Below are 24,834 nucleotides of genomic sequence, written 5' to 3' on the forward strand. Positions count from 1 at the left end.
CTCTTTGTCCTGGGTTTAGTCTGTGTTCTGCATATCCTCTTGCTGCAAACTCCAGATCCTTCCACTGTGGCTCACATGTGTTCCTGACCCATTATGCTTCCGCGGAAGAACAGAAGTAGGGCGGGCAGGTGATGGAGTTGTTGCTCTGAGGTTATGGTGGGTAACAAAACCACCTTGAAGATCATCTTGCCACCTTGGCATCTTTATTTTCCTCTCCAATTACTTTATTTACATCTTAGCTTCATGGTTCAACATGGCGGGCTTGTATGGGATCTGATTTTCAGAACTGAAAGCAAGTGCAGAGATCAATGTGCAATGAGCTGTAATATTTGACAAAAGACTATTGATAGATTGTAACCTTGCTCCCCTAGGAGATAAGACCAGAATATAAATATATGCAAATAATATACTAGTTGGCTGATGGCTGGCATTGAGTGAATCTTGGTGGGGATTGACAGGGGTGTGTGTGTGTGTGTGTGTGTGTGTGTGTGTATGTGTGTGTATGTGGTAAGCCCATGCACAAAGTGGACGTTGTACCTCTAGGTAACACATTTCCTGGGCTACCTCATGGCCGAGCTCTATCTTGTAGGACAAAAGATGAGCTGCACCCCACTCAGGCACTGGAAAATGTTGGTGTCCTCCCCAGAAACAAAAGGGAAGGACCCCAGCAATGTCTACAGGTTGCATGCAGTTTGAAGAATGGCTGTCATAGGCTTTCGTAGTAAACAGTATAGGAAGACGATTGTACCAGCTCATAAATTTGGGCAAGGACCAGAGTCTGCGGTTCTTACTCCTGATGCTTCGTAAACATCAGATGAAAGTGAGTCTTCATAGTCCCTCTTGGCAGCAGATCTGTCTGTGAGTCTCAGGCCTTCCATGTAGCTGAGAGCAGCACGGACCAGGGCTCCTTCCAGCTCATTCATCCTCTCTCCCTTTTTGGGGGGGCAGGAGGTTGGGTTTTTGAAGATGCATCCACAGAGTTCTCTGTCCTCTAATGTATTTTTCACGGCCTGGAAAGGAAAGGCCTTGAATGCCGGGGAGACATGATTTTATTCCTTGTTGGTTCAAAATAGCAAAATATGTTTGGTCTGGGCTCATCTTAATGAGACACATATTTTAACATGAAAACCAATCTCCGTTTGAGGGATGGACACTTTGGGGAGAAATGTATTGTGACTTTTATTTTGACCCATTTGTATTCTGATATGCTTGCATAGTTTGAGCCTTGTCTTAATTACAATCTCAGGCAGGATGTCTGCCCTGTAGAGAATCATCCTAAAATACCCAGCCAAGGTATAAATCACGTCAAACGCCAGTCTGAAATATTCCTCTTTGTGCAACCTTTGCAGAGAAAGCATGCTAGAAAGCCCTTCTTCGCTTTCATATCGTATGTATTCAATGAAACTATGATTTTTACTTTTTTTTTCATTAAAATTTTTTATTCAGCTAATTCCTTTTCTAGTGTGCCTTTTTTATTTTGGGAAAAACAAAAAAAACAATATATGAAACAGATATATGTATATAAGTATATGTAATATATACTATATACTAAATCTATATGTTTATATGCATATATAACCATATTTCACCGCTTGAGAAATACTTTGCAGTGTGTGAGGTTTGCATGGGAGGTCTTTTATTTTTTTTGTCCCCAGATGTATTGGTTGATTAAATGTATAGGGTTTTTTTTTTTTTAATGATCATGAGGCATATTTAATAGATTTATTTTAAAATTCTTTATGACTTGTAATGTTAAAACTTTTAAAGTTGACTAATACTTGAATGTATGACATATGCACACATATCATATTCTTTACTTGTACCCACGGATACTTAATCATTTACATGGCCACCAGAATTCCAAATTGGATGACTCAGACCTCTGGCTCTCACTCTGGGGGGATGCTGCCCCAGGGCTCATTTAGCAATGTTTGGAGATATTTTTGATGGTGAAAATTGGGTGGGGAGGTGTTACTGGCATCTACTAGCTGAAGACCAGGGAGGCTGCCCCACCCCCTACAGGGCACAGGACGGCACCCGCCGGGAAGAACTATATGGTCCATGATGTCAACAGTGCCGAGGTTCAGAAACCATGGGTTTCAGATTGTACGACTTGTATGCAAATTAGCCAAATTTCAAAAAAGCGAGGAGATAAATAAGATAGCCCTGAATGTATGTACATTACGTAGAAAGTGCTCACATCCCCCTGGGTACCTTCTTCTAGATTCTGCTGGTCCATGATCTCTCTCTGGCCCTCAAAACTCTCTTGGGGGGCAGGGGAGGTAGATTTGGGCAGAGAGACTTGATCCTTGGACTCAGCATGAAGTCTAGACCTGACCCTACTTATTAATGCATATGTGGCTCGTAGATAGTCTCATCCGCATTGAGTTGGAGAAGTGTGGAGTGGGCCAGAATTTCCCAATGGAACTAACTTTGTAAGTGCTGATGTAAACCCACCGAGTCCCACCTCTACTGAGCTCTGCATTCCAGGGACTATGCGCTGCCTCGATCTCATTTCATTCTCAGACAGTGATAAACACATCAGGAAAGGGAGGCTCAAAGAATTTAAAGTCCTTGCTCTACACTTGCTCAGCACCAACCCTGGGCTGACTTCAGAGCCTGTGTATTTTGTCTCTGTACGCAGGATTCTTTCGAGCACACCCCTGGGCAAAATCCTAGCATTTTGTGTTTATTGAGTGGGCATTTTCTCTGCCCTACACCTTTGCATAGTGCCTCATTCCTGCTCACCAGACCCCATGAAGAAGGTACGACAGAGCATTTACCTAAATCCCAGGCAGCTCAGCTCACGTTCCTCAGCTCACAGACTTAGCATTCGAGGACCCAAGTCCGCCAGAGTCACAAATTAATGGTGTCTCCTTTTATCGCCAGGAAGGCTCCAGAAGGAGCAGCTAATACTGATTCAACATCAAAAGGGCTTTCGGGAAAACAAAAGAGTCCAAACATGTCATCACCTCTTTCTTGTTCTTGTCTGCCTCCTAATTATTCAGAAATTGGATCACGGTGTGACAGAAATCCAAATGTTGTCCACGGCAGAATTCAAAGATAGAAGCAAACACATACATCCACCGTTTGGTGTGATGCTATTTTTCACTTTCAATGGTACAACCCAGACTCGGAGTGCATTTTCATTCAGCTCTGATGAACTTGGCCCAGGGTGTCCTTGACTATGGAATTTCCTCTGGAGGTGGTGTAGCTCCATGACAGATCCAGCTCTGGTAGCTTTCCCTAAAAAAAAAAAAAAAAATAGAGCTTATTGACATATTAGTCAATAAGTGCTCAACCGTCCACTTAAATGCATCATTATCCTCTAGTCCAGAAATACTCTGAATCACCCATGACATCTTTCTAGGCACGTGTGTCTTGTTTTTGAGTTGAAGAACGCTCTATTTAAAGCTATACTGCTTCCAACATGTAATGTAATGTTTTCTTTCCCTAATGGGTCATTTACAGTCCTCTCCCAGTCAGGCCCAACATTCTTTACTGTCATAAGAGGAATGATTTATCTAGTGAGAGTCATAGGTTCTACATCCAGACAACTCTGGGAGATCCCACTCAACGGAGGGTAGCTCAAATGTACCATCAGCTTTTAAAATGGGGTGCTTGGGGCACCCACCTTGGGTGGCTCCGTCGGTTAAGCGTCTACCTTCAGCTCAGGTCATGATCTCGGAGTCCTGGGATCGAGCCCTGCATCGGGCTCCCAGCTCAGCGGGGAGCCTGCCTCTCTCTCTCAAATAAATAAATAAAATGTTTAAAAAATTTGAAATGGGCCACACAAACAAACAAAAATAAATAAAATGGGCTGTGAGGTGAAAGGTTTGCCGTGGATGGCTGTATGTGAAAATCAGGATGGCCGTATGGACGCTTTTACTTATGATTGATGTTCTGGTGGCACATAATACAGCCGATATGTGAATTGTTCCGTCTTGCTCTGTTTTTACGAGGAGCAGAGTTCCAGGGTGATGATGTGTGTAGCCTCATGGCATACGCCAGGGAATAGCTCAAGAAGGGTTAGAATCCAGAGCCTATGCTCTTTCCGTTAGGTCATGCTCCGTTTGCGTATCTGATAAATATCCGCATGACATAAAGCCCTGTCCCACATTTCTCCTACTCTGATACCGAAAACCGTTGATAGGCTCCGTGCATATCCCCTTAGGCAGAAGTGGCAGTTTCCTTAGACATTTGAGAAACACTGTTTTGGGGCTACCTATCTACTGACCGACCAGTCTTTGTAAATAGTGAAATTGGGAGACATCGTTACAGTCTTCTGAACGAGATGTGTAACTTCTGGGGATTTGTGTGTTGATTCAACGGAGACTTGTTGAATGTTTTCTAAATGCCGTGCATCGTTCCAGATCATGGGGTGCCCAGCAAGAATTAAGGCAAGTCATGTTCTTGCTAGATTCTTCTCCGTTGAGATGTGAGTGGACAGATTCATCGGTGAATGAGCATTTCATCGAGTGACGTTGAGTGTTGCAGGGAAGACCTGTGGGTTGCTCGGCTTCCCTTGGCTTCATTATTCTCATCTGCTTTCTTTCCCCATTAGGCGGACTGCTCTGCCTTGGAGTTTTCCTAAGGAATCCTTGTCCTTGGGAGGTGTCGGATGGTCACTGCGTCCTTGGAGCCTCACACCTGCTGGAATTCCCTTCCAGGATTAAGAGAGGGCTGCTCTCTCCCGCAATGGGCTGCCGAGAAGACAGCTGGGTGTGTCCTTAACCTCGGGCTCTGTCTATGACCCATCTCAGAGGCTCCTCTCCTGGGCCTTCTGCTCCCTGGAAAGCCCTCTCTGTCTGCAGGCTCGCTTCCCAGCTTTGCTTGCTTGGAGTTGCATCACACAGACCCCCACGGATGTGGCAGTGAACAATGTCGAGACCCAAGGGACTGTTATGGCTGCCACTGTTCTTCACCCCGGTCTGCGTCATGTTGAACTCCAACGTTCTCCTGTGGATAACCGCTCTTGCCATTCGCTTCACGCTCATTGACAGCCAAGCACAGTATCCAGTCGTCAACACAAATTATGGCAAAATCCGGGGCCTAAGAACACCATTGCCCAATGAGATTTTGGGTCCCGTGGAGCAATACTTGGGGGTTCCCTATGCCTCGCCTCCCACTGGAGAGAGGCGGTTTCAGCCCCCAGAACCCCCATCCTCATGGACTGGAGTTCGAAATGCCACCCAGTTCGCTGCTGTGTGTCCCCAACACCTAGATGAGAGGTCTTTATTGCACGATATGCTGCCCATCTGGTTTACTGCCAATTTGGATACTTTAATGACCTATGTTCAAGATCAAAATGAAGACTGCCTTTACCTAAATATCTACGTGCCCACCGAAGATGGTAAGTACTTTACTGAAAACAGGAAACAGCACCTGCTCACTCGGGTGTCAGGTTGGCCAAGAGGCGTTTAGAATATCTTGTGCATGATTTTTTTTTCTATAACCCAGTTATTTTCTTTCTCATATTCTGAATGTAGCTATTGCCCTACCTTATAAATCATGACACTTGTATTTATTGAGCATCTAGGAAGTGGGCAATGCTATAATTAATGACTTAATTATTATCATGTACTGCCTTTTCAGCGTGTTACAGGGTTTGAAGTTGGTCACCAGTCTGAGCATAGACAGTTACATAGTATACCTTTATTATCTATATAGGAAAATGAAATCTAGAGAAAACAATAGAATTAAGAACATTATCATGCTCGAGTTAGCAAACTGAAGATTATAAGGCATGGTTTCTTTTGCTTTAATGCCTTAAGATTTTAGCTCTCTCTTCCTTCCTTCCTTCCTTCTCCCTTTCTTTCTCTTTCTTCTTTCTTTCTTTCTCTTTTCTTTCTTTCTTCCTTCCTTCCTTCCTTTCTTTCTTTTTCTTTTTTCTTTCTTTCTTCTTTCTTCTTTCTTTCTTTCTTTCTTTCTTTCTTTCTTTCTTTCTTTCTTTCTTTCTTCTATTGAGGCTTGAAAGGAAAATCACGGATTGTTTTAAATACAGAAGCAAGGGATATTTCATAAAATGGTTGGATTTCTTTGTTTAGAATCTGTGTTGCTAACATCAATTTGCACCTTGTTTCCTCCCAATATTCACAGCGATCAGATGGCAGACGGCTGTCCTTAGATGATTCTAGCTATATTAGGAAATAATGTGCTTGCTTGAACAAAATGGCTCCTTTGTTTTCAATAACACAGCAGTGAAAATCTGTAAGAAATGATGATGTTTGATTTATTAATTTAATCCAATGGTAGTAAAGTTCGATTATCTCCTTCTCTGTGTAGGTTTCAAATTAAAAACATTTTTTTAGAAAGGCTAACCAGACTAAAGTTACACCACAATGTGAACACATTCCTCACTTACCATTTGCATGTGCTATTTTTAGACAAGGAGCGAGAAAAGCCTGGAACGTAAATCGTCCTGGAATTAAAAGAAGTAATTTACAGGAATCAGAGACATCATCTACTGTAGAAACTGCAGTGTGTCCTTTGTAACTTTTAGGGGAGAAATTCCATTTTTCTTTCCCTTGAATACTCGGAGAATGATTTTCAGTTGAGATTTGGCTGAAGGTCTGAAAGAGAGGATGACATTATCCACGATCTCCAAAGTTGTCCTGGACCCGCCATATTGTGCTTTCTGCACGTAAATGCTACAATGTAGCTCATGTAGGGTGTCTTGAAACGCCAGGCCAGGGTTGTGTTACCGAGATCACAGAGAACACCCAGAGAAAGAAATGGGAAGATGGTGCTTTATTATATTCGCAGTCTCTGGTGGGTGGGGCCCTCGTCGTCATCTTGGGAAGAGATCACACAATTATCTTGCAAAGCCTAGGTCTGAACGCGACGTTCACGGGTTAGAGTGACACTCGGATGCCGTATTTGCACGCCGTGCTCGGACCTGCCTCAGTGACTGCCCTGTGCATAAGCGTGGGCAAAGCTCACTGCACCCAAAACCCGATGACATGCCTCACTTCTAAAATCGCCTGGCGCGTGCTCCTTTTCGTCGTCAACGGTGCAAATAAAAAGCAAAAAGAAGGGAAGGCAGAAAAGGAGACGGGGAGAACAAAGCAGGATAAATGATTCAAATTCCTCTCCCGGAGAAAAATCGGGAACCTCCCTGATAACAGAACCACCGTGGATGTGCAGTTCTGTGGCTCAAAACCATAAACAGTTGGGCCATTTCACTGTGGGCCATTTTATATGCCCAAATATAAAATGCAAAAAGTGCTACCCCACGGGAAACCCATCGCACCCTAAGAATAAACCCGGGGCCACCTCTTTACGTTTTCAGGATTCTCAGAACATGTTTGCCTGCAGCCTCGTGCGATCCTGACAAGAGAATCAGAAATCCAGTAGGGGCTGAAAAACGTAGGATCTGTTTTCCTACAATATGTAAATACTGGCATTTTGTACAAACAAATCACAGCCCGTTGGGTCAGGAGTTTTCTAGTTTCTTTTCTTTCTTTTTTTTAAAAATATTTTCATCCATTTGAGAAGCAATGTGGAGCTGTAGATATTTAATTATTGGCTATTCACTTAATGAATAAACTCCCCGTCCTTAATAACACATGAAAATTATGGCATCGTGCTGATTCCTCCAAAGACCTCCCTTTATGGGCGATCTTATCATATCAGTGCCTTGATTTAACAGTGTAAACAGCAGTATTGGATATTCGGAATTAAAAATTGCACTCTGATACCTCAGTTTTTTAGATTGGTGTCTCTGCATCACCCAGATAGTGCAGGTGATGACCAGGTACAAACTGACTTCACTGCCAAAAACAGTTCTGAGTATCTACTATGTGCCGGGCATGCTTTAGATGTTAATGGTTGCAAAAGACACAAGAATTCTTAATTTCGGGACAAGTGTCTACTTGGAGGCAGAATACGGACTCCCCCAAGGTGTCTCCATCCTAATCCCTGGAACCCGTGACTCTGTGACCTTCCATGGCAAAGGGGAATGAATTTAGCTTGCAGGTGGAATTAGATTTGCTCATCAGCTGACTTGACGATAAAGGGAGCGTATGTTGGATTACCTGGGTGGGCCCAGTATTTAAGAGCAAAGACCCTCAATTAGGGAACAGGGAGACACAAATCATCAGAGCTCGTGAGCAACAGTAAAGACACAACTAGCCTTCCTGGCTTGGAGGATACCAGGAGGCGAGGAGTGTGGGCCGCTTCTAGATGCTAGAAAAGACCAGGAAATAGATTCTCCCCGAGGGCCCCAGAAAGATGCCCGGCCACTCTTGCCACGTTGATTTTAGCCCCATGCAACTCTGAGCTACAAAACTGTAAGGTAGCTCCCGTTGGCTGTTTTGGGAAGCAGCGACATTTGTGAGGGTGTGTTAAAATCCTAATTGAAATGCAGTCAAGTCTCTACCCTAATTGAAAACAAAGAAATCGCTGAAAACGTTATTTTGTTGTGAGCCTTCCGAACGCCTACCCTTTCTGAGACTCTTCTTGGCTTCCCTTTCAACCTCAAGTATTATTGATAGAAAAACACTCTTATCTTAATGCTGGGTGGTTAAAATGTGCTGCTTCCCGCTTGGGTAGCAAGAAGACAATACTCGCCCCAGTTTGTGGGCAGACACTTGGCAGATTTGAGGCATTAAGATGTGCACACATGCAACCTTTTTGTCCACTGGGTTATTACAGCGTCAGGGAAAATCCTACTAAATGCCATATTTAGGAAATAACGACGATTTTACATAGGGACGTAATAAAGGGACATTTAAATTTACCCAGGCACCTAAAACGAATTTCCAGAGTCAGTGTCCACGGAGGACCTACAGCAAAGCATCCAAGTTGTCCTCTTAGGTCTTAAAGCTACACCTCTCAGTGGCTTCTTGTCCTCTTTGCACCTACGCTGGCTAAATATTTTGGGCTCCCCACTCTTCCTGTCTAGACCTCAAGATCTGATCTGTTCTGGGCAGAGTGACTCTTTTGTTTTGTTTTCTTCAAGCTTTTTAATGTAAATTTGGTTCACTCCTCCTGCTGAGCTTATAGGAATAGCTCTAAGAACATGCCTGCTTGGGTTAAAAATGCCATCTTGTCCCCTTACCAGCCGAGGGACTGTAGGCAGCGTCCTTGGCTTGTTTTGCCTCCCATTTCCTTCTGTGTCTGATTGAGAAGTGCGGGGAGGTTAAGGCATTCATCCACGTAGAGTGCTTTACCCTCGTCTCCTGCACATGTGACCTCTCTCTAGTCCTGTATTTGTGGAACATAATTAATCGTCAAAAAGGGAACCAGAATGTATCAGCGAAATTGCATGTGTACATGGGGTCTAATATAAATATCAGCCCCATGCATAATACATGTTTCCTGTCTAGAACATAATTATTTACTGCATTCGTGCAGGGATCAGCTTAAGGAATAAGACCAAGGGACCATCATTTCTGCCAGGACTGAGTATGGCTTTAATAAAAGGGAATTTAGAGGGAATACAATTTTTTTTCAAAGAGCAGAGAATTATTCTGCTCTGCTTTATTCCTAAGCTCTGTCTTTTTCAGCCTCAGTTGTGAAATGAATTTCCAGCATCTTATGTGAGTTACAGAAATTAATCATCGAGAAAGCATTAAAATTCATTTCTTGGGAGAGTGCCTTAGAACATCCAAAGACAATAATACTCTTTTTTTTTTTATGTGAGATAAAGGAGAAATTAATTTCCTTTCTCTTCTCATCAAGTCACAGATAGTCCAAGTGTATGTAGATACTGGCAGAATCCAGGTGACAAAGTAAAACTTAAGTGAGTTAACACAGTGAGACGGACGTTTTAACCAATCCGCATCAGCATGCAACGACGTGAAAACAATTCGGTGATTGCCGTTTCCATGTGTCACCTGGATGTTTGACGTTGCGTAGACGTAGCTTGTGAGGGAAGATAATTATGAAAGATGATTGAACAAATATCTCCCTGACAGCGATTCATTGAAAGGAATTTAGTATTTTGTGAAGACGGTTCGACTGGAGTGGATTTCTGAAAACATGCATTTTTCCATCAGCTCAGAAGATTTTGCCCACTTGAACATAGAATCATACCCTTACTGAGGGTTGAGCAATCGTGTATGTTTAGAAAATACTATTTGGATAGTGTGAATTATACTTGTTTGGAAAATAGAGCAAAATCATTCCCTAAAAAGAGACTTATCCCTTACTTTCCATCAGATGGACTGTAACTCCATCCCATTTGCAACTTAGATGTTTCTCACAATTAGAACAAGTCTCAATTATGTAAAATGTGTTAAGAACCCGACTCCCCATATGGTGCATATCATAAACGATATTGCAAAAAAACGTCTAAGATGGGAACTGGGCACGCGACTGGTCTGCTAGAATCTGTCCGTTTCCAACAATTTGCTCATTATTTTCTTGCATACTCTTGCTTACGGGACACCGAAGAGCTTTATTTGTTGCCAACTGACACCGCTAGTTTGGACACGGCCATTTATTTTCCATATTGTCTTGGCTGAGACGATATTGGCTCAATATTTAGTGACCTCGGCTATTAGTAATAATAACACTCCTGGTATACCTCCTCCGAATGTTGTTTAGGGTTATAGCAATTTTGGAGTAAGCCGCTGGATCATTATAAATTATGAGTAACAATATAATTATAGAAATAATGGTGAGATGGAAAAGGTCAATATGTTATACATTTAACTTCATGTGAATTTTAATACGAATCTCCTTACATGACCGTTTACTGGAAGATCCCGTTTCTCGGGTACGGTGGTCCGGAGTAGGTCCCTGCCTTCCTACTGTGTGTTTTGGTTCTAAACCAGGCTGTTTTCACACTGGATTTGTGTCACGTTCCTCCTCTGTGTGTAAGAACACTTGTCCTTGGTGCATTGACCTATAAACTGTAGCAAACACGGACAGAAGGAGAGATTTCCTTAGCTTTGGATTCGAGGACCACAGAGGGTGTGTGAGATGCAAAACAGTGACCCTACGTAAATAAATCAGACCCACAGATCATACACGGAACTCACAGGCGACAACGGGGTGGGGGGAGATAGTCTGAGTGATCTATTCCCCTACTAATACTTGTTAAGGAAGATGAGGAGTCTCTATTTTGTTAATTCAATCAGATATTCTATATTTCTTTTCAGAGAAATAGGTTTCCACAAACGTGAAGCAGATTTCTTAAAAAATGGGAAAAAATTCCTATTAGATTTCTCTTTGGAAAAGATATTTGGAGAGTGAAGGTATATTGTGTGTGTGTGTGTGTGTGTGTGTGTGTTTGTATAAGGTGTTGGAGGAAAGCCAACGAGAGAGATCCACAGTTCAATTAAGATCAAATGTGTTATGATTTTTGGGAAAGTCTACTTGAACAGAGGAATTCCTATACTGTTCTGTCCTCTCTAAAATCCCAAGCATTCTGATGTCCCAGCTCAGCAGAACGCCCTCTTGTCTGCTGGGAATGTGGTCCTGAGCACAATACTCAACAAGTCTGCCCTGGGGCGTGGGACAGGGTGGTGTTCCCATCAGAAAGGGAAAGAACACAGAAAGTTTTTAGTCTTTTCAAGCAAAGGAGCTTTTGTGGTACATTTCCACAAGATAGGAAAATGCTCATTAACCCTCTTTCTTCCTTAAATGGATGCCTTCAGCTACGTTCTGCTCCATCTCTTTTGGGACCTAATCATCACTCCACCCAAAAGTGATCATCCAGTATTCCCCTAACATCCCATCCACCTGCTGTGCGTTGACTTTACTCCCACCTCAAGCCACGCCATCTATTGATCTCCTGACCTCAGCTCTGATTCTTTGTGTTTTCTTCCCTCTTTCAACCTGCACTCTCCTGAGAGCCCTTTTATCTGACTCATTTAAACATTATTGATTTGAAAAAAAGATAAAAAAATAAAAATTATTGATTTGAAAAATGACTCTTTGCACTTACCCCACACAAGACATTGGACCAGTCCAACTGGGGATAACAAGGAAATGTAAGCTCTTTGCTTGGAAAATGAATGAGCCCCAACAAAAGTCGAGGTTCAGAAAGTGGTCAGAAGAATTCAGAGAGTTCTTTAGGATTTCAAGAAAAAAAAAAAAAAAAGGCAGGTAATCTGTGAGTTGATGTTTTCCGTTGAGGATCCACGATGGAAAGTTTTCCACCAATCCTGACATGAATACACAAGGAATACATACTTATGTTGTGCAGCGAGGAAATGGTTTCTGAGCCTCCCAAAGTAAGCTCCTTGTTTATTGCTTCTCTAGATGGGCCAAGACATAAAAAGTGCAAAAATGGGACGGAAGGAGAGATAAAACCTAACAAAACGATAGAAAGGTGCACTGATACTATAATCTAACATGCAAAGCACCCACTTGGGTGTTTTTTGCAGGGTTTTCATTTTTGACATTGGAGGATTCATAACTGGAATTCCAGCCCAAGGAATCCTAACACACATTTTTCTTAGCGGACTGTGTGGTGAGTTTAAATCAAAGAACATAAGGTTCCATTCTTATCAAATTCCAATGTACTTTTATCACCTGAAATTTTTTTAAAAATCATTTATTAAAAGCTTTCTGTCTTACCCCCAATTTTTTATCTACTGAAGTACTTTTATCACTATGTTTTGTCATGTATCCAGATACTATGCAACAAAGTTATATTAATTTTGCATATTTAAAAATAGTTTAGATCCAAAAATAGTAGCAAAGCACAGACAGAAAGCTGTGTCTTTCCCAGGAAAATTTAAATGTTTAAAATATATCGACGTAGATTAGATCTTTCCTCTGATCTTAAAGCATATAATAATGAGATCAAATTCCAGTGTAGCACAAGTTGTTTGCATTTCCCTAAAGATTTTATTTATTTATTTGAGGGCGGGGAGAGAGAGAGGGAGAAGCAGACTCCTCACTGAGCAGGGAGCCCACGTGGGACTCGATCCCAGGACTCCAGGACTATGACCTGAGCTGCAATCAGACACCTAACCCACTGAGCCATCCAGTCACCTGCATCCTTTTTTTTTTTTTTTTTTTAAGAAAGAGATTTTGGCATCTTGACTATCATTGTCAGAGTTTATCTGGAGTAAGTGATGGAACCCAGCAGGACATCCATCACAGAATTATAAAGACCTCCACGTGGGAGGAACTGGAGGAGTCATTCCATCCCCGGTCTTCTGCAATGCGGTACCTCCCTATTCTTGACACTCTGGGGCCCTATGCAGAGATGCAGCATCCTCCCGTGTGTTGGTAGAGTTTTGATGCAAGCATTATTTTGCAAGTCTACACCTCCAGTAGACTGTAGAACTTTAAAAAATATATTCATTCATTTATACCTTCTACAACTATTCCTGGGCATCCACTGTGCCGCGGGCATTGCTTCCTGGCTGCCACCCACACGCGGGGGAGAGACACAGACAGGGAACCTCAGCCAAACTGCCAGGGACCACCCCAGGACTCCTGATACATTGCCAGGGCCTCCCTGCACCAAACCATCCTCCAAGTGGCATTGGTATGAGCAAAGCTGAATCTCACAAAGCAAGACGATCGCGAACAGAACAAAGTCCCTGCTGTTACCAGGCTAGCGATGAGAGATGGGCAGTATGTATGTAACAAATACACAGACACCCAGTAGACTGTAAACCTTTTATAGGCAGGGGGACATTGGCGGGATAAAGGAATGAATGCATTGTGTGTCGACTGGTACGCACGGCATGAATGAATGAATGGGAGGCACCTGACCACGCGGCCGTTTTTGAACCTGGCCCAGAAAGACTTTTGCAGCTTTATGAGAGCGTTCACTTCATTGTTACAAAGGGTTGGTGACCCATACGTGTGAAATCTCTACCAACAGAGCTGGAGCAATTTGGGAGGCTGCTTTCTCTCACTCTGTTGCTTGCAAAGTCTTTGAAGACAAGACGTCATGCCCTTTCTGGGCCGTCTTTTGCAAACCTCCTCAGCAGGTTTACCTTTCTCCTGCAAGTGTCTTTGAGACCGTCCTATCCTCCTACCTAGCTTACTGTGCATAGGCTGCCCACGATGATTTGTTCTGATATGGAGCTCTCAGTAACCATGATTACTGCTGATGTCCACCAATAGGCATGCATTTGTATGTACTTTTTAAAAAGTACACCGATGTATGTCCTAAATATACCCAGAGTCGATGTTAGATTTTTTTGTTGTTCTTGTTGTTTGGCAAATGCATGAAGCTCTTGGCTTATGTGTACTGTGCCTGAAAGTCAGATGTTCTCCCAATTTTTTAAAGAAGTAGTGTCCTCGTTTATGACAAGATTTAGAAAGTAGTAGAAAATAGGATCCCCCTGCTTCCTATGACAAACTGTGGGCACACACTGTGGGGCGAAGCGATTTCCCGCTATGGCTGAGCTCACCCCTCAGGATGTCGACTTGCATCATCTCAACCAGTTGCAGCCACACCAAAGTCTGTCTGCTGACGTTTCCCTAAAATACCAAGCCCCAGAGGTGTTACAAGGGAAGGCAGCTTAAAACCGTGATAGAACGGCCAGCAAGCTAACTGATTTGTGGTTTTGAGAAAGCAGCGCTTTGCCTGATTTTAAATACCGTTGACTATGATTTGCTTTCATTTTCATGGTTCTGGACTCCTTTCCAAGAGTTCACAGGTTACAGTCGTTGAGATGAGAGGAATCATCATCTTAGAAGGCTTTCTCTAGACTTAGGGGAAAATGAGCTTCCTCCAGCATTTTGTTCTACTTAAGGCTTTGTTGTTATTATTACTGTGGCTCTCATCACTGTCAACAACAGCAATAACATCATCATTGATATTAGATTACCTCTGAGGAGACATTATGAGGTCCCGGCCCAAGAGATATTTGGGGTCTACAGGATTTGAAATTGTTATTCTAAGGCTGCAGAATATCAGTTAGAATCTTTTAAAAACATTTACAGATCATAGCATGGCTATTAATCTTTCAAACTTTTCTCTTGTCGAAGGGTTTTTGAGTTGATCTGTGTTATGGGTTGAATTGTGTTGCCCCCGTCCCCAAAAAGAGGGTATGTTGAGGTCCTAATCCTGGAACCTATGAATGTCAGCTTACTTGGAGATAGGGTTTTTAATAGATGTAATCAAGGTAAGATGAGGTCAGACTGTATTCGGAAGGACACTAAATCCATTATGGGTGGTGTCCTTACAAGAGGAGACACAGGGACAAAGACAGACAGAGACACATAGAACATGATATGAAGATGGAGGCAAAGAAGTGAGGGATGGATCTCCCAGCCAGGGAACTCCAACGATCTCTGAAAACCACCAGAAACTAAGAACTGAGAGAGACAGACATCGTGATCCCCCAGACTCTAGGCAAGTAACCCACCCTGCTGACTCCATAATTTCAGACATCAAGAAGAATTTATTGTCCCACTGTGTTGCAGGACGACTCTATAATTTCATACATCTGTCCTGCAATACAGTGGGACAATAAATTCTTGTTGTTTAAAGGCACCTGGATTTAGGGCTGAATCATTGCTATTAGTAACCTCTCATTTTTGGTTTATCATTGGCTTTCTTTTGTCTCTCTGTGATGGCTATTTCCATATGGGGCAAAAAAAAAAAATGGTCACCAGCATTTCCCTGTGATATCACCCTTGAGCTCTGAGAAGCACATTGGCCTGGGGATGATGCCACTGGCCCAGTTGGGGTCACAGGCCAACTCAAACCAATTTCCAAATCTAGGGGGGGAAACACCCTTTGATCGGCATGGCCTGGGTTAGCATTCATTTCTGAACGGGGAGAGGGATGTGTGAGTCCAACAGGACCCAGCTTAGGGTTGATGTAGGCAAGGTAGCTCCCCAAAGGAAAACAGGATGCTAAGCAGGCAAAACCCATTGATGTCCATTACCCTCCCTCCTATTTGGGATAGAAAGTAGACAGGAAAGACTGGTATGGCTTCAGGGGCGGAAAAGCCCTACCTAGGGTAGTTCTTCCTTTTTAGCCCCAGAGAAGACCCTGAGGATTTGAAAATGGGAGACCTTGTTTATGAGTTGTTGCTGTTGTTGTCTTGTAGGCACTGGGGACCCTTGCGTGATGTAGAGCGATAAAGTGACAGGAATGTCTCGCACATCAGGAAATTGATATTCAGACAACGCTGAGGCAGGACCACATTGGTTACTGCACTCCAGAGGGACATCTGGATCTGGAAGTTGTCCTCTGGTGGTAAAGCTGGGGTAGCATGACCGATAGATAACTCCAGGTAGAAAACGTGCCCTGAAGGGGGCCAAGCTGTTTAGGACAGGGTGTAACCTACTGTGTCTACTATTTCTTTTAACTGTTCCAGCTAATGGGCTAGGTTTACTGAAGGAGTATCCAATTTAGAGAGTTGATCTAGGGGAAATGAAATTGAATTTGAACAAAATCTCAGCCCAAGCTCTTAGCAAGGGTAAGGGCTTGGTAAGAGCTGCCTTGTAGGGCACTGGGCAAATGGTTGACAAGGTGGCGTCTATGGAATCCTGCAAGAAGCACAGGACATCCCACTCAGCATCTTCCTTTGCTCATTGGGCTTCTCTGAGAGTTTGAGGTGGGTGGGTTCTCGGGATGGCGATAAAACCTAGTCTTCAATTCTTGTGCAGCTCTGTCAATCCAAGTAGGTGCCACCTAGACCCTCACTTCATTGCATTTCTTTGGCTTGTTTGTTAACATTTCCTTCTGTATGAGCCCCTGACATTAGCAAAAGCGCAGTTTATAAATGTATTCATTCAGAGCATCCTTACAGAGCATGTTCTAATTGACCACTTTCCTGAATGTGGTACCATCTTTTCCCTTGCAGATCATATGGGGGGAGGGGAGGATACAGAATGAGCCAGAATTACCATTTCGTATGATCAGTGCTATGATGTGACCAGTTGGAGAGATATGGGAACATCTGGGAGGAGCATGTTTCTAGACTCAGAGGTCAGAATACGCTAAGGAGAACTTCGAAGGACAGCAGATGGCCAAATTGGTGGGTTAGGGGGACTTCAGGTGGAGGGGACAGTGTGGTCAAAGATGGCGCCTGGAGGCTGATGTTAATGTTGATTCTCTTGGCTGCGCATGGTTTAAGAGACTGAGTAAGTGAATTTGAAGTTTTGGCTCGGCCAAACATCCCAAGTACAGTCACTGTTGCGGTCAGTTTATTGCATGGCGGCATGATCCCGTCATCAGCTGAGCTACAGGGACTATTGGTCGATGTGATCTTATGAAAATTGAGAAACCCAACAAGGATGAGTGTTCAGGGAAAGGAGGGCCTCACTTCCTTTCAGAGATGTGAAACAAGAGGGGACAATATGACTCATAGGCGGAATCCATCATGCTGCTGCCTATTTTTGCAAAAAAGTTTAATGGGACACAACCTTCCACATAAATGTGCCTAATTTCTGTGGCTGCTTTCACAGTACAATGGCAGAATCAAACAGCTTCAAAAGAGGGCATATGGTCTGCAAAGTCTAAAATATTTATAGAGAAAGTTTGCTGACCCTTGATGTAAAGGGAAGTCTTCATGAAGTCATTCGGGTATCTTCTAGTTAATGCATAGGATGGCAGGGTCCAGAGTTGCCATAGCACAGTTGTTCTCAAACTAACCAGGAACTTTTTCATAGGCAGACTCCCAGGCTCCACCCAGGCTGCTACCGACTCGTCATTTCTGGGGATGGGCCCCAAGAATTTGAATTTTAATGACTGTGAAGGTGATACTGACAAAGATTTTGTCATATAATAGTCATAACAGATATGTTTGTATATCAATTAGAGTCATATTTATAGGGCTCTTTACATGATGGCTAATGATAGGATTAATGATATGGAAAATAGTCATAAATAGGGCCTCAGAAAATTGGACCTAAAACATTGTTAAACCAAATATAAACAAATACTCCTTTCTGCCATTAGAAAAAAATAGGAAGAAAAAAATAATGACACCCATTAAAGAAACCATGGTCCATATAGCCTAGACCAAGGTAAATTTCTGGAGTGACCTCTAAGAGCAACTAGATGCACAGTGTATCTGTAGGCAGTTAAGAGACACACAACAAGGGATTGTTAGCTATAGATCCTTAAAATCAAATTTTAAGGAAAGCACTGATAGAATAGTGGCCCAAGGACACAACCAACCCATAAATAAATAAATATAGACAGTAATAGTAGAAGTAATAATAGTAGATGACGATTTTGATAATAGTGGTGAAAGAGATGATGGAAATGAAGGTAATCATGGCCGTGATTATGATGATGGAGGTGATAATGACCATCCTGGTGATGATGATGATGATTTTGATGTTAGTGGTGATGGTGATAGCCATGAAGATGGTGATTGATGATGGTGATGGTGTTGATGGTGTTGATGATGGTATTGAAGATGGTGATGGTGATGGTGATTTTGATGTTAGTGGTGATGGTGATAGCCATGAAGATGGTGATTGATGATGGTGATGGTGTTGATGGTGTTGATGATGGTATTGAAGATGGTGATGGTGATGGTGATTTTGATGTTAGTGGTGATGGTGATAGCCATGAAGATGGGGATGATGATGGTGATGGAGTTGATGATGGTGTTGAAGATGGTGCTGAGGACAGTGGTGATGGGGGTGATGATGATGGTGATGTGATCATGGTGGGGGTGCTGATGCTGATGACAATAATGATAGTGATGGTGGGGGTGGTGAGGGCAAAGAAGATGACATTAGTTGCTACTCAGAGAATGAGTTTTTTACAGCAAGCACTTTGCACTAAAGCTTGAGCATTTTCTATCAGTGAGTGCACCTAATAGCCCTCCAAAGTGCTAAGTCACAAAGGGGAAACATAAAGCTAGGAGTAGTGGTTCATCCTTTACCTAAATCACCCAGTGTGTAAAAGGGAAAAGCAGAATTCAGATCTAAGTCTTTCTGAGAGTTTCCCAGGTAATTTTCTTGAGAGTTATTAATGCAATTTAATAAAAGCAAACACCATTTTACTGATAATATTAGCAAAGCCATAATAAAATAATATTCAGTGCTAAAGAGAATGTGCATGCATGACTTCTTTTGGTAGGCGTTTTTGTGAAGTGCTACATAGGTTTTTCAAAAAACAGTATAACAGTATGTGTGAAAAAACATTTTAAATGCCCATAACTTTTGAACCAGTAATTCTATCTCAATAAATCCACCTAATGAAATAGTTATTTTAAATGCTTTTAGAGATTAATGCCTAAAAACCTGTGTTTTGTTATGGTTTATGATAGGAAAATAAAAGATAAATAAAAAGAGATGAGATGTAAGTTATGACATATTCCTGGAATGAAGTACTGATCAGCGTGCTTTCATTTTTAGCTCTCTGTTGAGAGTCTACCTCCTTCATTGGTAGCTGGTTGGCCCGCAACACGTCATGAACCAATTCTAGACCTATCCTCTCATTTTCACACGACCCCTGTGACCCCTACAAACACACGTAGTCCATTGGCTCACTCGGCGATACTGTCTTTAGGTTCTAGATCATTGGCTTCTTAAATAGTATAGGGGAGTAGTTGACATGCAAGCGAACCCGGGGCTAATTGTACCTGAACACAGAGTTGTACATGAACACAATGCACAGGGGCTGGTGCATTGAACACAGGGTTGCAAGGTATGTGGGGTCTTAACAGGACAATATCTCAACCTGGAATATGAGCAGGACCTCACTCAACTCTTTCCGGAACAAAGTCTTGTCAGTCTTCTCTATAAGAATTCTTAATCTAACTTTATAGCAGATTGATGAACAGCAATGACAAAAAAATGAAATGTGCAGGGTATATATTTAGGACTCGTATTTTTTAACAAGTCAGTGTTCCTCACGGATAAATACATACTTTCCCCCAAATTTTAGTGACCAGCCAAGTGTGTATGGTATCTGTCGTTCAGTCACCCCTGGGATCAATTCCTGCAGAAGCAGATTGGAACCAAATTGCAGTCGCTCTCCCAACGGGACGGGGAAAGGGGAGAGAGTCCAACATTTCTTGACCACTTGCTAAAGTGCCAGGCTCTGTACTAGGCAGTTTGCATGTATTACCTCATTTATCCTGTTTGGGAATTATCTTGTTGACAGCAGGAGTCCCATGAAGGAATATTTTTAGGAAGTGAAATGACAGGCTCTGATTTGCATTTGGAGATTAATTACTCAGGCTGCCAGTTATCCGTTAACTTGCCCAGCTTGGCCTAAGCCAGCATCGAGAGGGTGTAATTGGATTTATTCTGCAGAGAGGTGATTTGCCCCTACATTATCTTGGCCTGCTGCCTAAATTTCTGACCACTAGAGACTTATTTGCTTAGGTTAGGCATCTCATTTCTGAAACCCATCAAAGAAGTGAGCATGGATTAGATTATCGACTAACTTGACCAGTGGGTTCGTTTATGAGATGATGAGTTTGCCAAGCTAGTTTATTAAGAAAGGGGGCATCTTTTAGAGTAAAGTAACACTTACAGGGAAAATGGAAGACCTTTATCTCAATGACTTTCTATTTTTTTTTTTTTTTTTAAGATTTCATCTATCTATTTGACAGAGAGTGAAAGAGAGGGATCATGAGCAGAGGGGAACGGTAGAGGGAGAAGCAGACTTCCCGCTGAGCAGGGAGCCCGACGTGGGTCTCCATCCCAGGACCCTGGGATCATGACCAGAGCCGAAGGCAGATGATTAACTGACAGAGCCCCCCAGGTGCCCCAGTGATTTTCCATTTTTAATCTTTGTATGAATAAGTCTGTTGGTAAATACACTGAGTGGTTGGTTCTGCTTCCTAATTTAGGCTGTAAAAAATTTTTATCTGCATTGAGCGAACTCTAGCAAGACCATAGGGGAGTATCCATAGGTGCACTTAAAAAAAAAAATCAATCTTTCATCCTTTGTAGAAAAAGTAAGCTGTTGAGTATTGTATGAAATAGAAAGCCGAGTTTAGCTATTTCCATTAGGAAGTGACAGATAATTCCTGTGAGCTTTTTCCTCTATGCCATCATTATAGCTACTCGATGATATAAAAAAGAAATATTTGGCCCTTTTATATACAATTGGTACAAAAAGGTCCACATACAGGAATAGTCTAAAGAATGCACTACAAAAAGAAATGTCCAGCGCTATTAATGAAATGAATCCGTGGTCATTAACATGGGATTTGTGATACATTTTATATGTTCTTGATTAGATTCAAGAACTGAAGTATAAGGCCTCATTGATGAAAATGGGCTGTAATTTTATGCTTTTAATATAATGGCCTCTGGCCAAATCTGGACAAAAGAAGAGCATTTGATTTGTTGCTTTAGATTTGTTTCTCCCATCCTCCTTGAAAATAGAAATGATTTACAGTTTTAATATATTTTTCATGTACAATTAGCATCATTGTTGCCAGATTTACAGAGGAGAAAGGAGAACAGAGCTGTAGTGATTTATTAGGGGCACGTGGAACGGAATTAATGCTACCACCAGCAGCAGAGTTTAATGGGAAAAAGTGAAAACACAAAAATCTTAAAAATTAAAAGAACCCTTGGTGTTAAAAGCGTGTTTGCTTTAGGTAAGCTCTTGGTCTTACAGGATGCTTTTTTTTTTTTTTTTAACAGCAACAACAAAAAATGATATTTACATTGGGGACTTCTTTCCATTTCAGGTTTCACATGGAATTTCAATATGGTAAAATACGTAATGTTGTTATACGAGGAACCCAGGGAAAATCCAGTTAAGATCAACATTTTTAGAAAGAAATGGGGCATGGGGGATATTTTAAAGATTCAGTATCTTCTTTCCCAATTGGCATAGAATTGAAAACCATGTCTTCGAGAGCAAATAGAGTTTTTTTTAAAAAAACATTCCCATATTAAAAAAAAAAATTGTCAGGCTTGTATGTTTGTTCATGATGTTGCTTTGTGTATTTGTTTTCTTCGGAAGACTCTTTCATTGGATTTTGGAAGATGAACACATATTTGCCCAGAGGTGCTCATCACAGACTTAATATTTTCTTCACTGACCACCTGTCCTTGTTTGAGACTGGGGAAGTAGGCAGAGCTTCCTTGGAGTTAGAAACTCTTAACACCTGCTATTCGGCATTGTCTTTTAAAAGAAAGAGAGCCATGTTGCAGAAAAGGAGGATAAACCAAAGATGTTGCTGCAAAGCATTCAGGTATCTGTGAATTTAATGTTTCGGAGGAAAGACTAATGAGGGGTGGCTCTTTGTCTATTTAGCCAGTAAATGTGTGCAGACAGAATCAAGCATCAGTGAATAGGCTCAACCAAGCTTGCTTCCAAAATGCTTTCTCTGCCTCCGGACCTTGAAGGTAACTCCTGGGTGCATTGTGGATTATCCATCCCCTGCATTGGTCTTCATCCTTTCCTGTTTCGATAAATGGTATGCTCACCTTTTAAATCTATCAGTAGTAGTATTCTGTGGACAGGGAAAGGGTGGTGTTAGTCTCCGTGAATCTTCCAAGCTGCTGACAACGGAGACCATAGTTATCTGTGAAAACATACATGAATCTTGGCATAAACATTAGACCAGCACTTTCTTTTCCACTTTGGAAGGATCACTTCAGTTTTCTCTGTAGCTGTTGTACTTTTCAGAATCGTTCCCTCTAACATCTCCTAAAACCACAGTTAGTAAGCGCCTCATTGGCAGTGGATTTTAGCTGTGGGAAATGCCCGCTCATGCAAGGCTGGAGTATTTGCAAACGGTCCTAATTTTTTGGGGAGACAACATGACAGTAGGTTGCAAAATGCCTTGAAATACATTGCACTGCAAGGAATCGTATCCTCAAGAAGTAATTGGACAGGTGCAGAAGGATGAATGTATAGGGATTTTCATTGTCAAGGGTTTATGATAGCCAAATAAATAAATACATACATACGTACACAACGGAAAGGCTACAACAATTTTTAACAGTCTAGAAATTGTTATATAATTAGAGGTAAAATACAAGCGTGGAATACTAGCCATTAAAATTGCATTACAGGATAGTATTTAGTGATATGGGGAAATACTCAGAGTGCGGTAAGTATGTTAAAAACATCTTAATCATATTATCTTCTGTTGGTCTTGCAACTTTTAAGTTCTCTTGTACAAATTACTCTGGAGCTTCTCAGTTTTATTTCATATAATGACAAGAATGGAAGATGATGACAGGTTGGCATGTTGTGTGCTGAGAATCTTTACGGTGGTGTGAACAGAAATGCTGGGGGAGGGAGGAGGAACCTGCCAGGCAGCTCTGTATCCTTTTATACCAGTCCTTAGGACCCCACGTCCTGGTTCTGTTTTAACCCTACACCTAAGACTGTGAGAGTGCTCTGCTTTAAGTAGTCCACCAGTGTTTGTGTTCACATTGCAAATCTCTTCTCTGTGTCCTCTCCACGATCGTCATTTCCGATATTCTTGAAACAGAAATCAATAGTATTGATTTAGCAAAGATTCCTCAATGTTTTTTTTTTTTTTTTCTCCCTTATGTCTTTTTCTAAGTAGGACACATTTAAGAAATCCTGACCTCTACCCCAGCATCGCAAAAATGTCCTCCTACATATTTCTCTATGAGTGTTAGAGTTCAGGTATACATTGTTAATCTTCACAGAGTTAATTTTTTTATGTATGGTGTGAGATAGGGATCCAGTGTTATTTTTCTTCAAAGAGAGAACCGATGTGTTCAACATGTAATATAAACCATGTCTCCTTTTCCAGTGATTTGGTGTCCGGCAGCATTCTAATAAGAACATATGACACGCAAAGGTATTCTATTAATAAGTGGGGCAGGATATAAGGGAAACCAGCAGAGGGTAGTGCGGTAAGCCTGGAGTGGCCATTTTCACGAGCCCTTATGAGAAGTTATGGATGCCCATTTGGGTTTGTACTGATCATACCTGCTGGGGACGTGACTGGAGGTTGTACATACAGTCTCTTCTCTCTTTCTGCTTCCAGTCTTCCTTGGTTTCCTTCAGGGGAAGCCAGAGGCAAGAGTGATTCCCTATGGGTTCAGGCCAGAGAACCTGAGGGTCTCTGTGGGTCTGAGCTCAAGAGAGTAAATCTCAAAGGAGTCTGCCAAAAAATAACCCAGTACAAAGTTCTAACATCCACCCCATATGCATAGGGCAAGCTCTGTGTTTTATATTTGGTCTGGTTCCTTCGCCAGTCCATTCCCACAGTAGGCAAAGGGTCACTCATGTAGAACAAAATGGCCCTATGCTGTTCTCCTTCCACATTCTCTTCGCGTTTGTAGGTGTCTATTCTTTTATGGACAATTTAGAATCAACGTGTCAAATTCTGCAAAATTCTGCCATCTTTGTTGGGAGTTGTATTGAGTTGAAAGATGACTTTAGGAAGAAGAGATATCATTCTGCATTCACGTTAATTTTCTCCTCCTCCTCCTTCTCCTTCTTGCAAATAGCATCTTATTTTGTATGACATTTCCTACTCCTGCTATAAAAGAATATCTTGATTGTATATTCAGAAGTCTTTTTTGGATTATCTGTTATTTCTAGTAGCTTATCTATCAAATTGCATGGATTCCATAAAAGTGACCATACTCTCTACAAATCATGACCATTTTCTCTCTTCCCCTTTGAATATTTATACTCTTCGTTTCCTTTATCCCTGTTGTCATTGCATTGATTCAGGACATCCAGTGCTGGTTTGAACTGTGTTGGGGCAAACTGACATCCCTGTTCATGATTTTATAGGAAAGGAGTCCAACACTCTTTAATAAATGTGATATTGACTAGATGTTTTGGGGAAATGGCCATTATCAGGTAAAAAGAAATTACCTTCTATTTCCAGTTTTCTACTAAGTTAAAACATTTTTAAAAATCATAAATAAGCATTGAATATTGTCGGAATCATTTCTAGCATCTTTATGGCTGGTCACAAGATTTTTCTTTCTTTTTTTTATTTATTTGGTTGAATAATACAGTAGGTTTTT

The 24,834-nt window shown here is 41.8% G+C and overlaps 1 protein-coding gene across 4 annotated transcripts in view; it reads left to right on the plus strand.

Annotated features, from left to right (window-relative positions):
• The window catches only part of LOC102744400 (neuroligin-4, X-linked), a 288,242-nt gene that overhangs the window by 60,140 nt on the left and 203,268 nt on the right, over positions 1 to 24,834 (plus strand). For all 4 annotated transcript variants that reach the window (XM_081809221.1, XM_081809220.1, XM_081809222.1 and 1 more), the window contains one exon: positions 4,565 to 5,353. In XM_081809221.1, coding sequence (XP_081665347.1) covers positions 4,882 to 5,353 — 472 coding nt within the window. In that variant the 5' untranslated portion in view covers positions 4,565 to 4,881. The remainder of the gene's footprint in view (positions 1 to 4,564; positions 5,354 to 24,834) is intronic.

This window comes from Leptonychotes weddellii, chromosome X (genome assembly GCF_054177405.1).
Source record: "Leptonychotes weddellii isolate Sample4059 chromosome X, ASM5417740v2, whole genome shotgun sequence".
Classification (NCBI taxonomy): domain Eukaryota; kingdom Metazoa; phylum Chordata; class Mammalia; order Carnivora; family Phocidae; genus Leptonychotes; species Leptonychotes weddellii.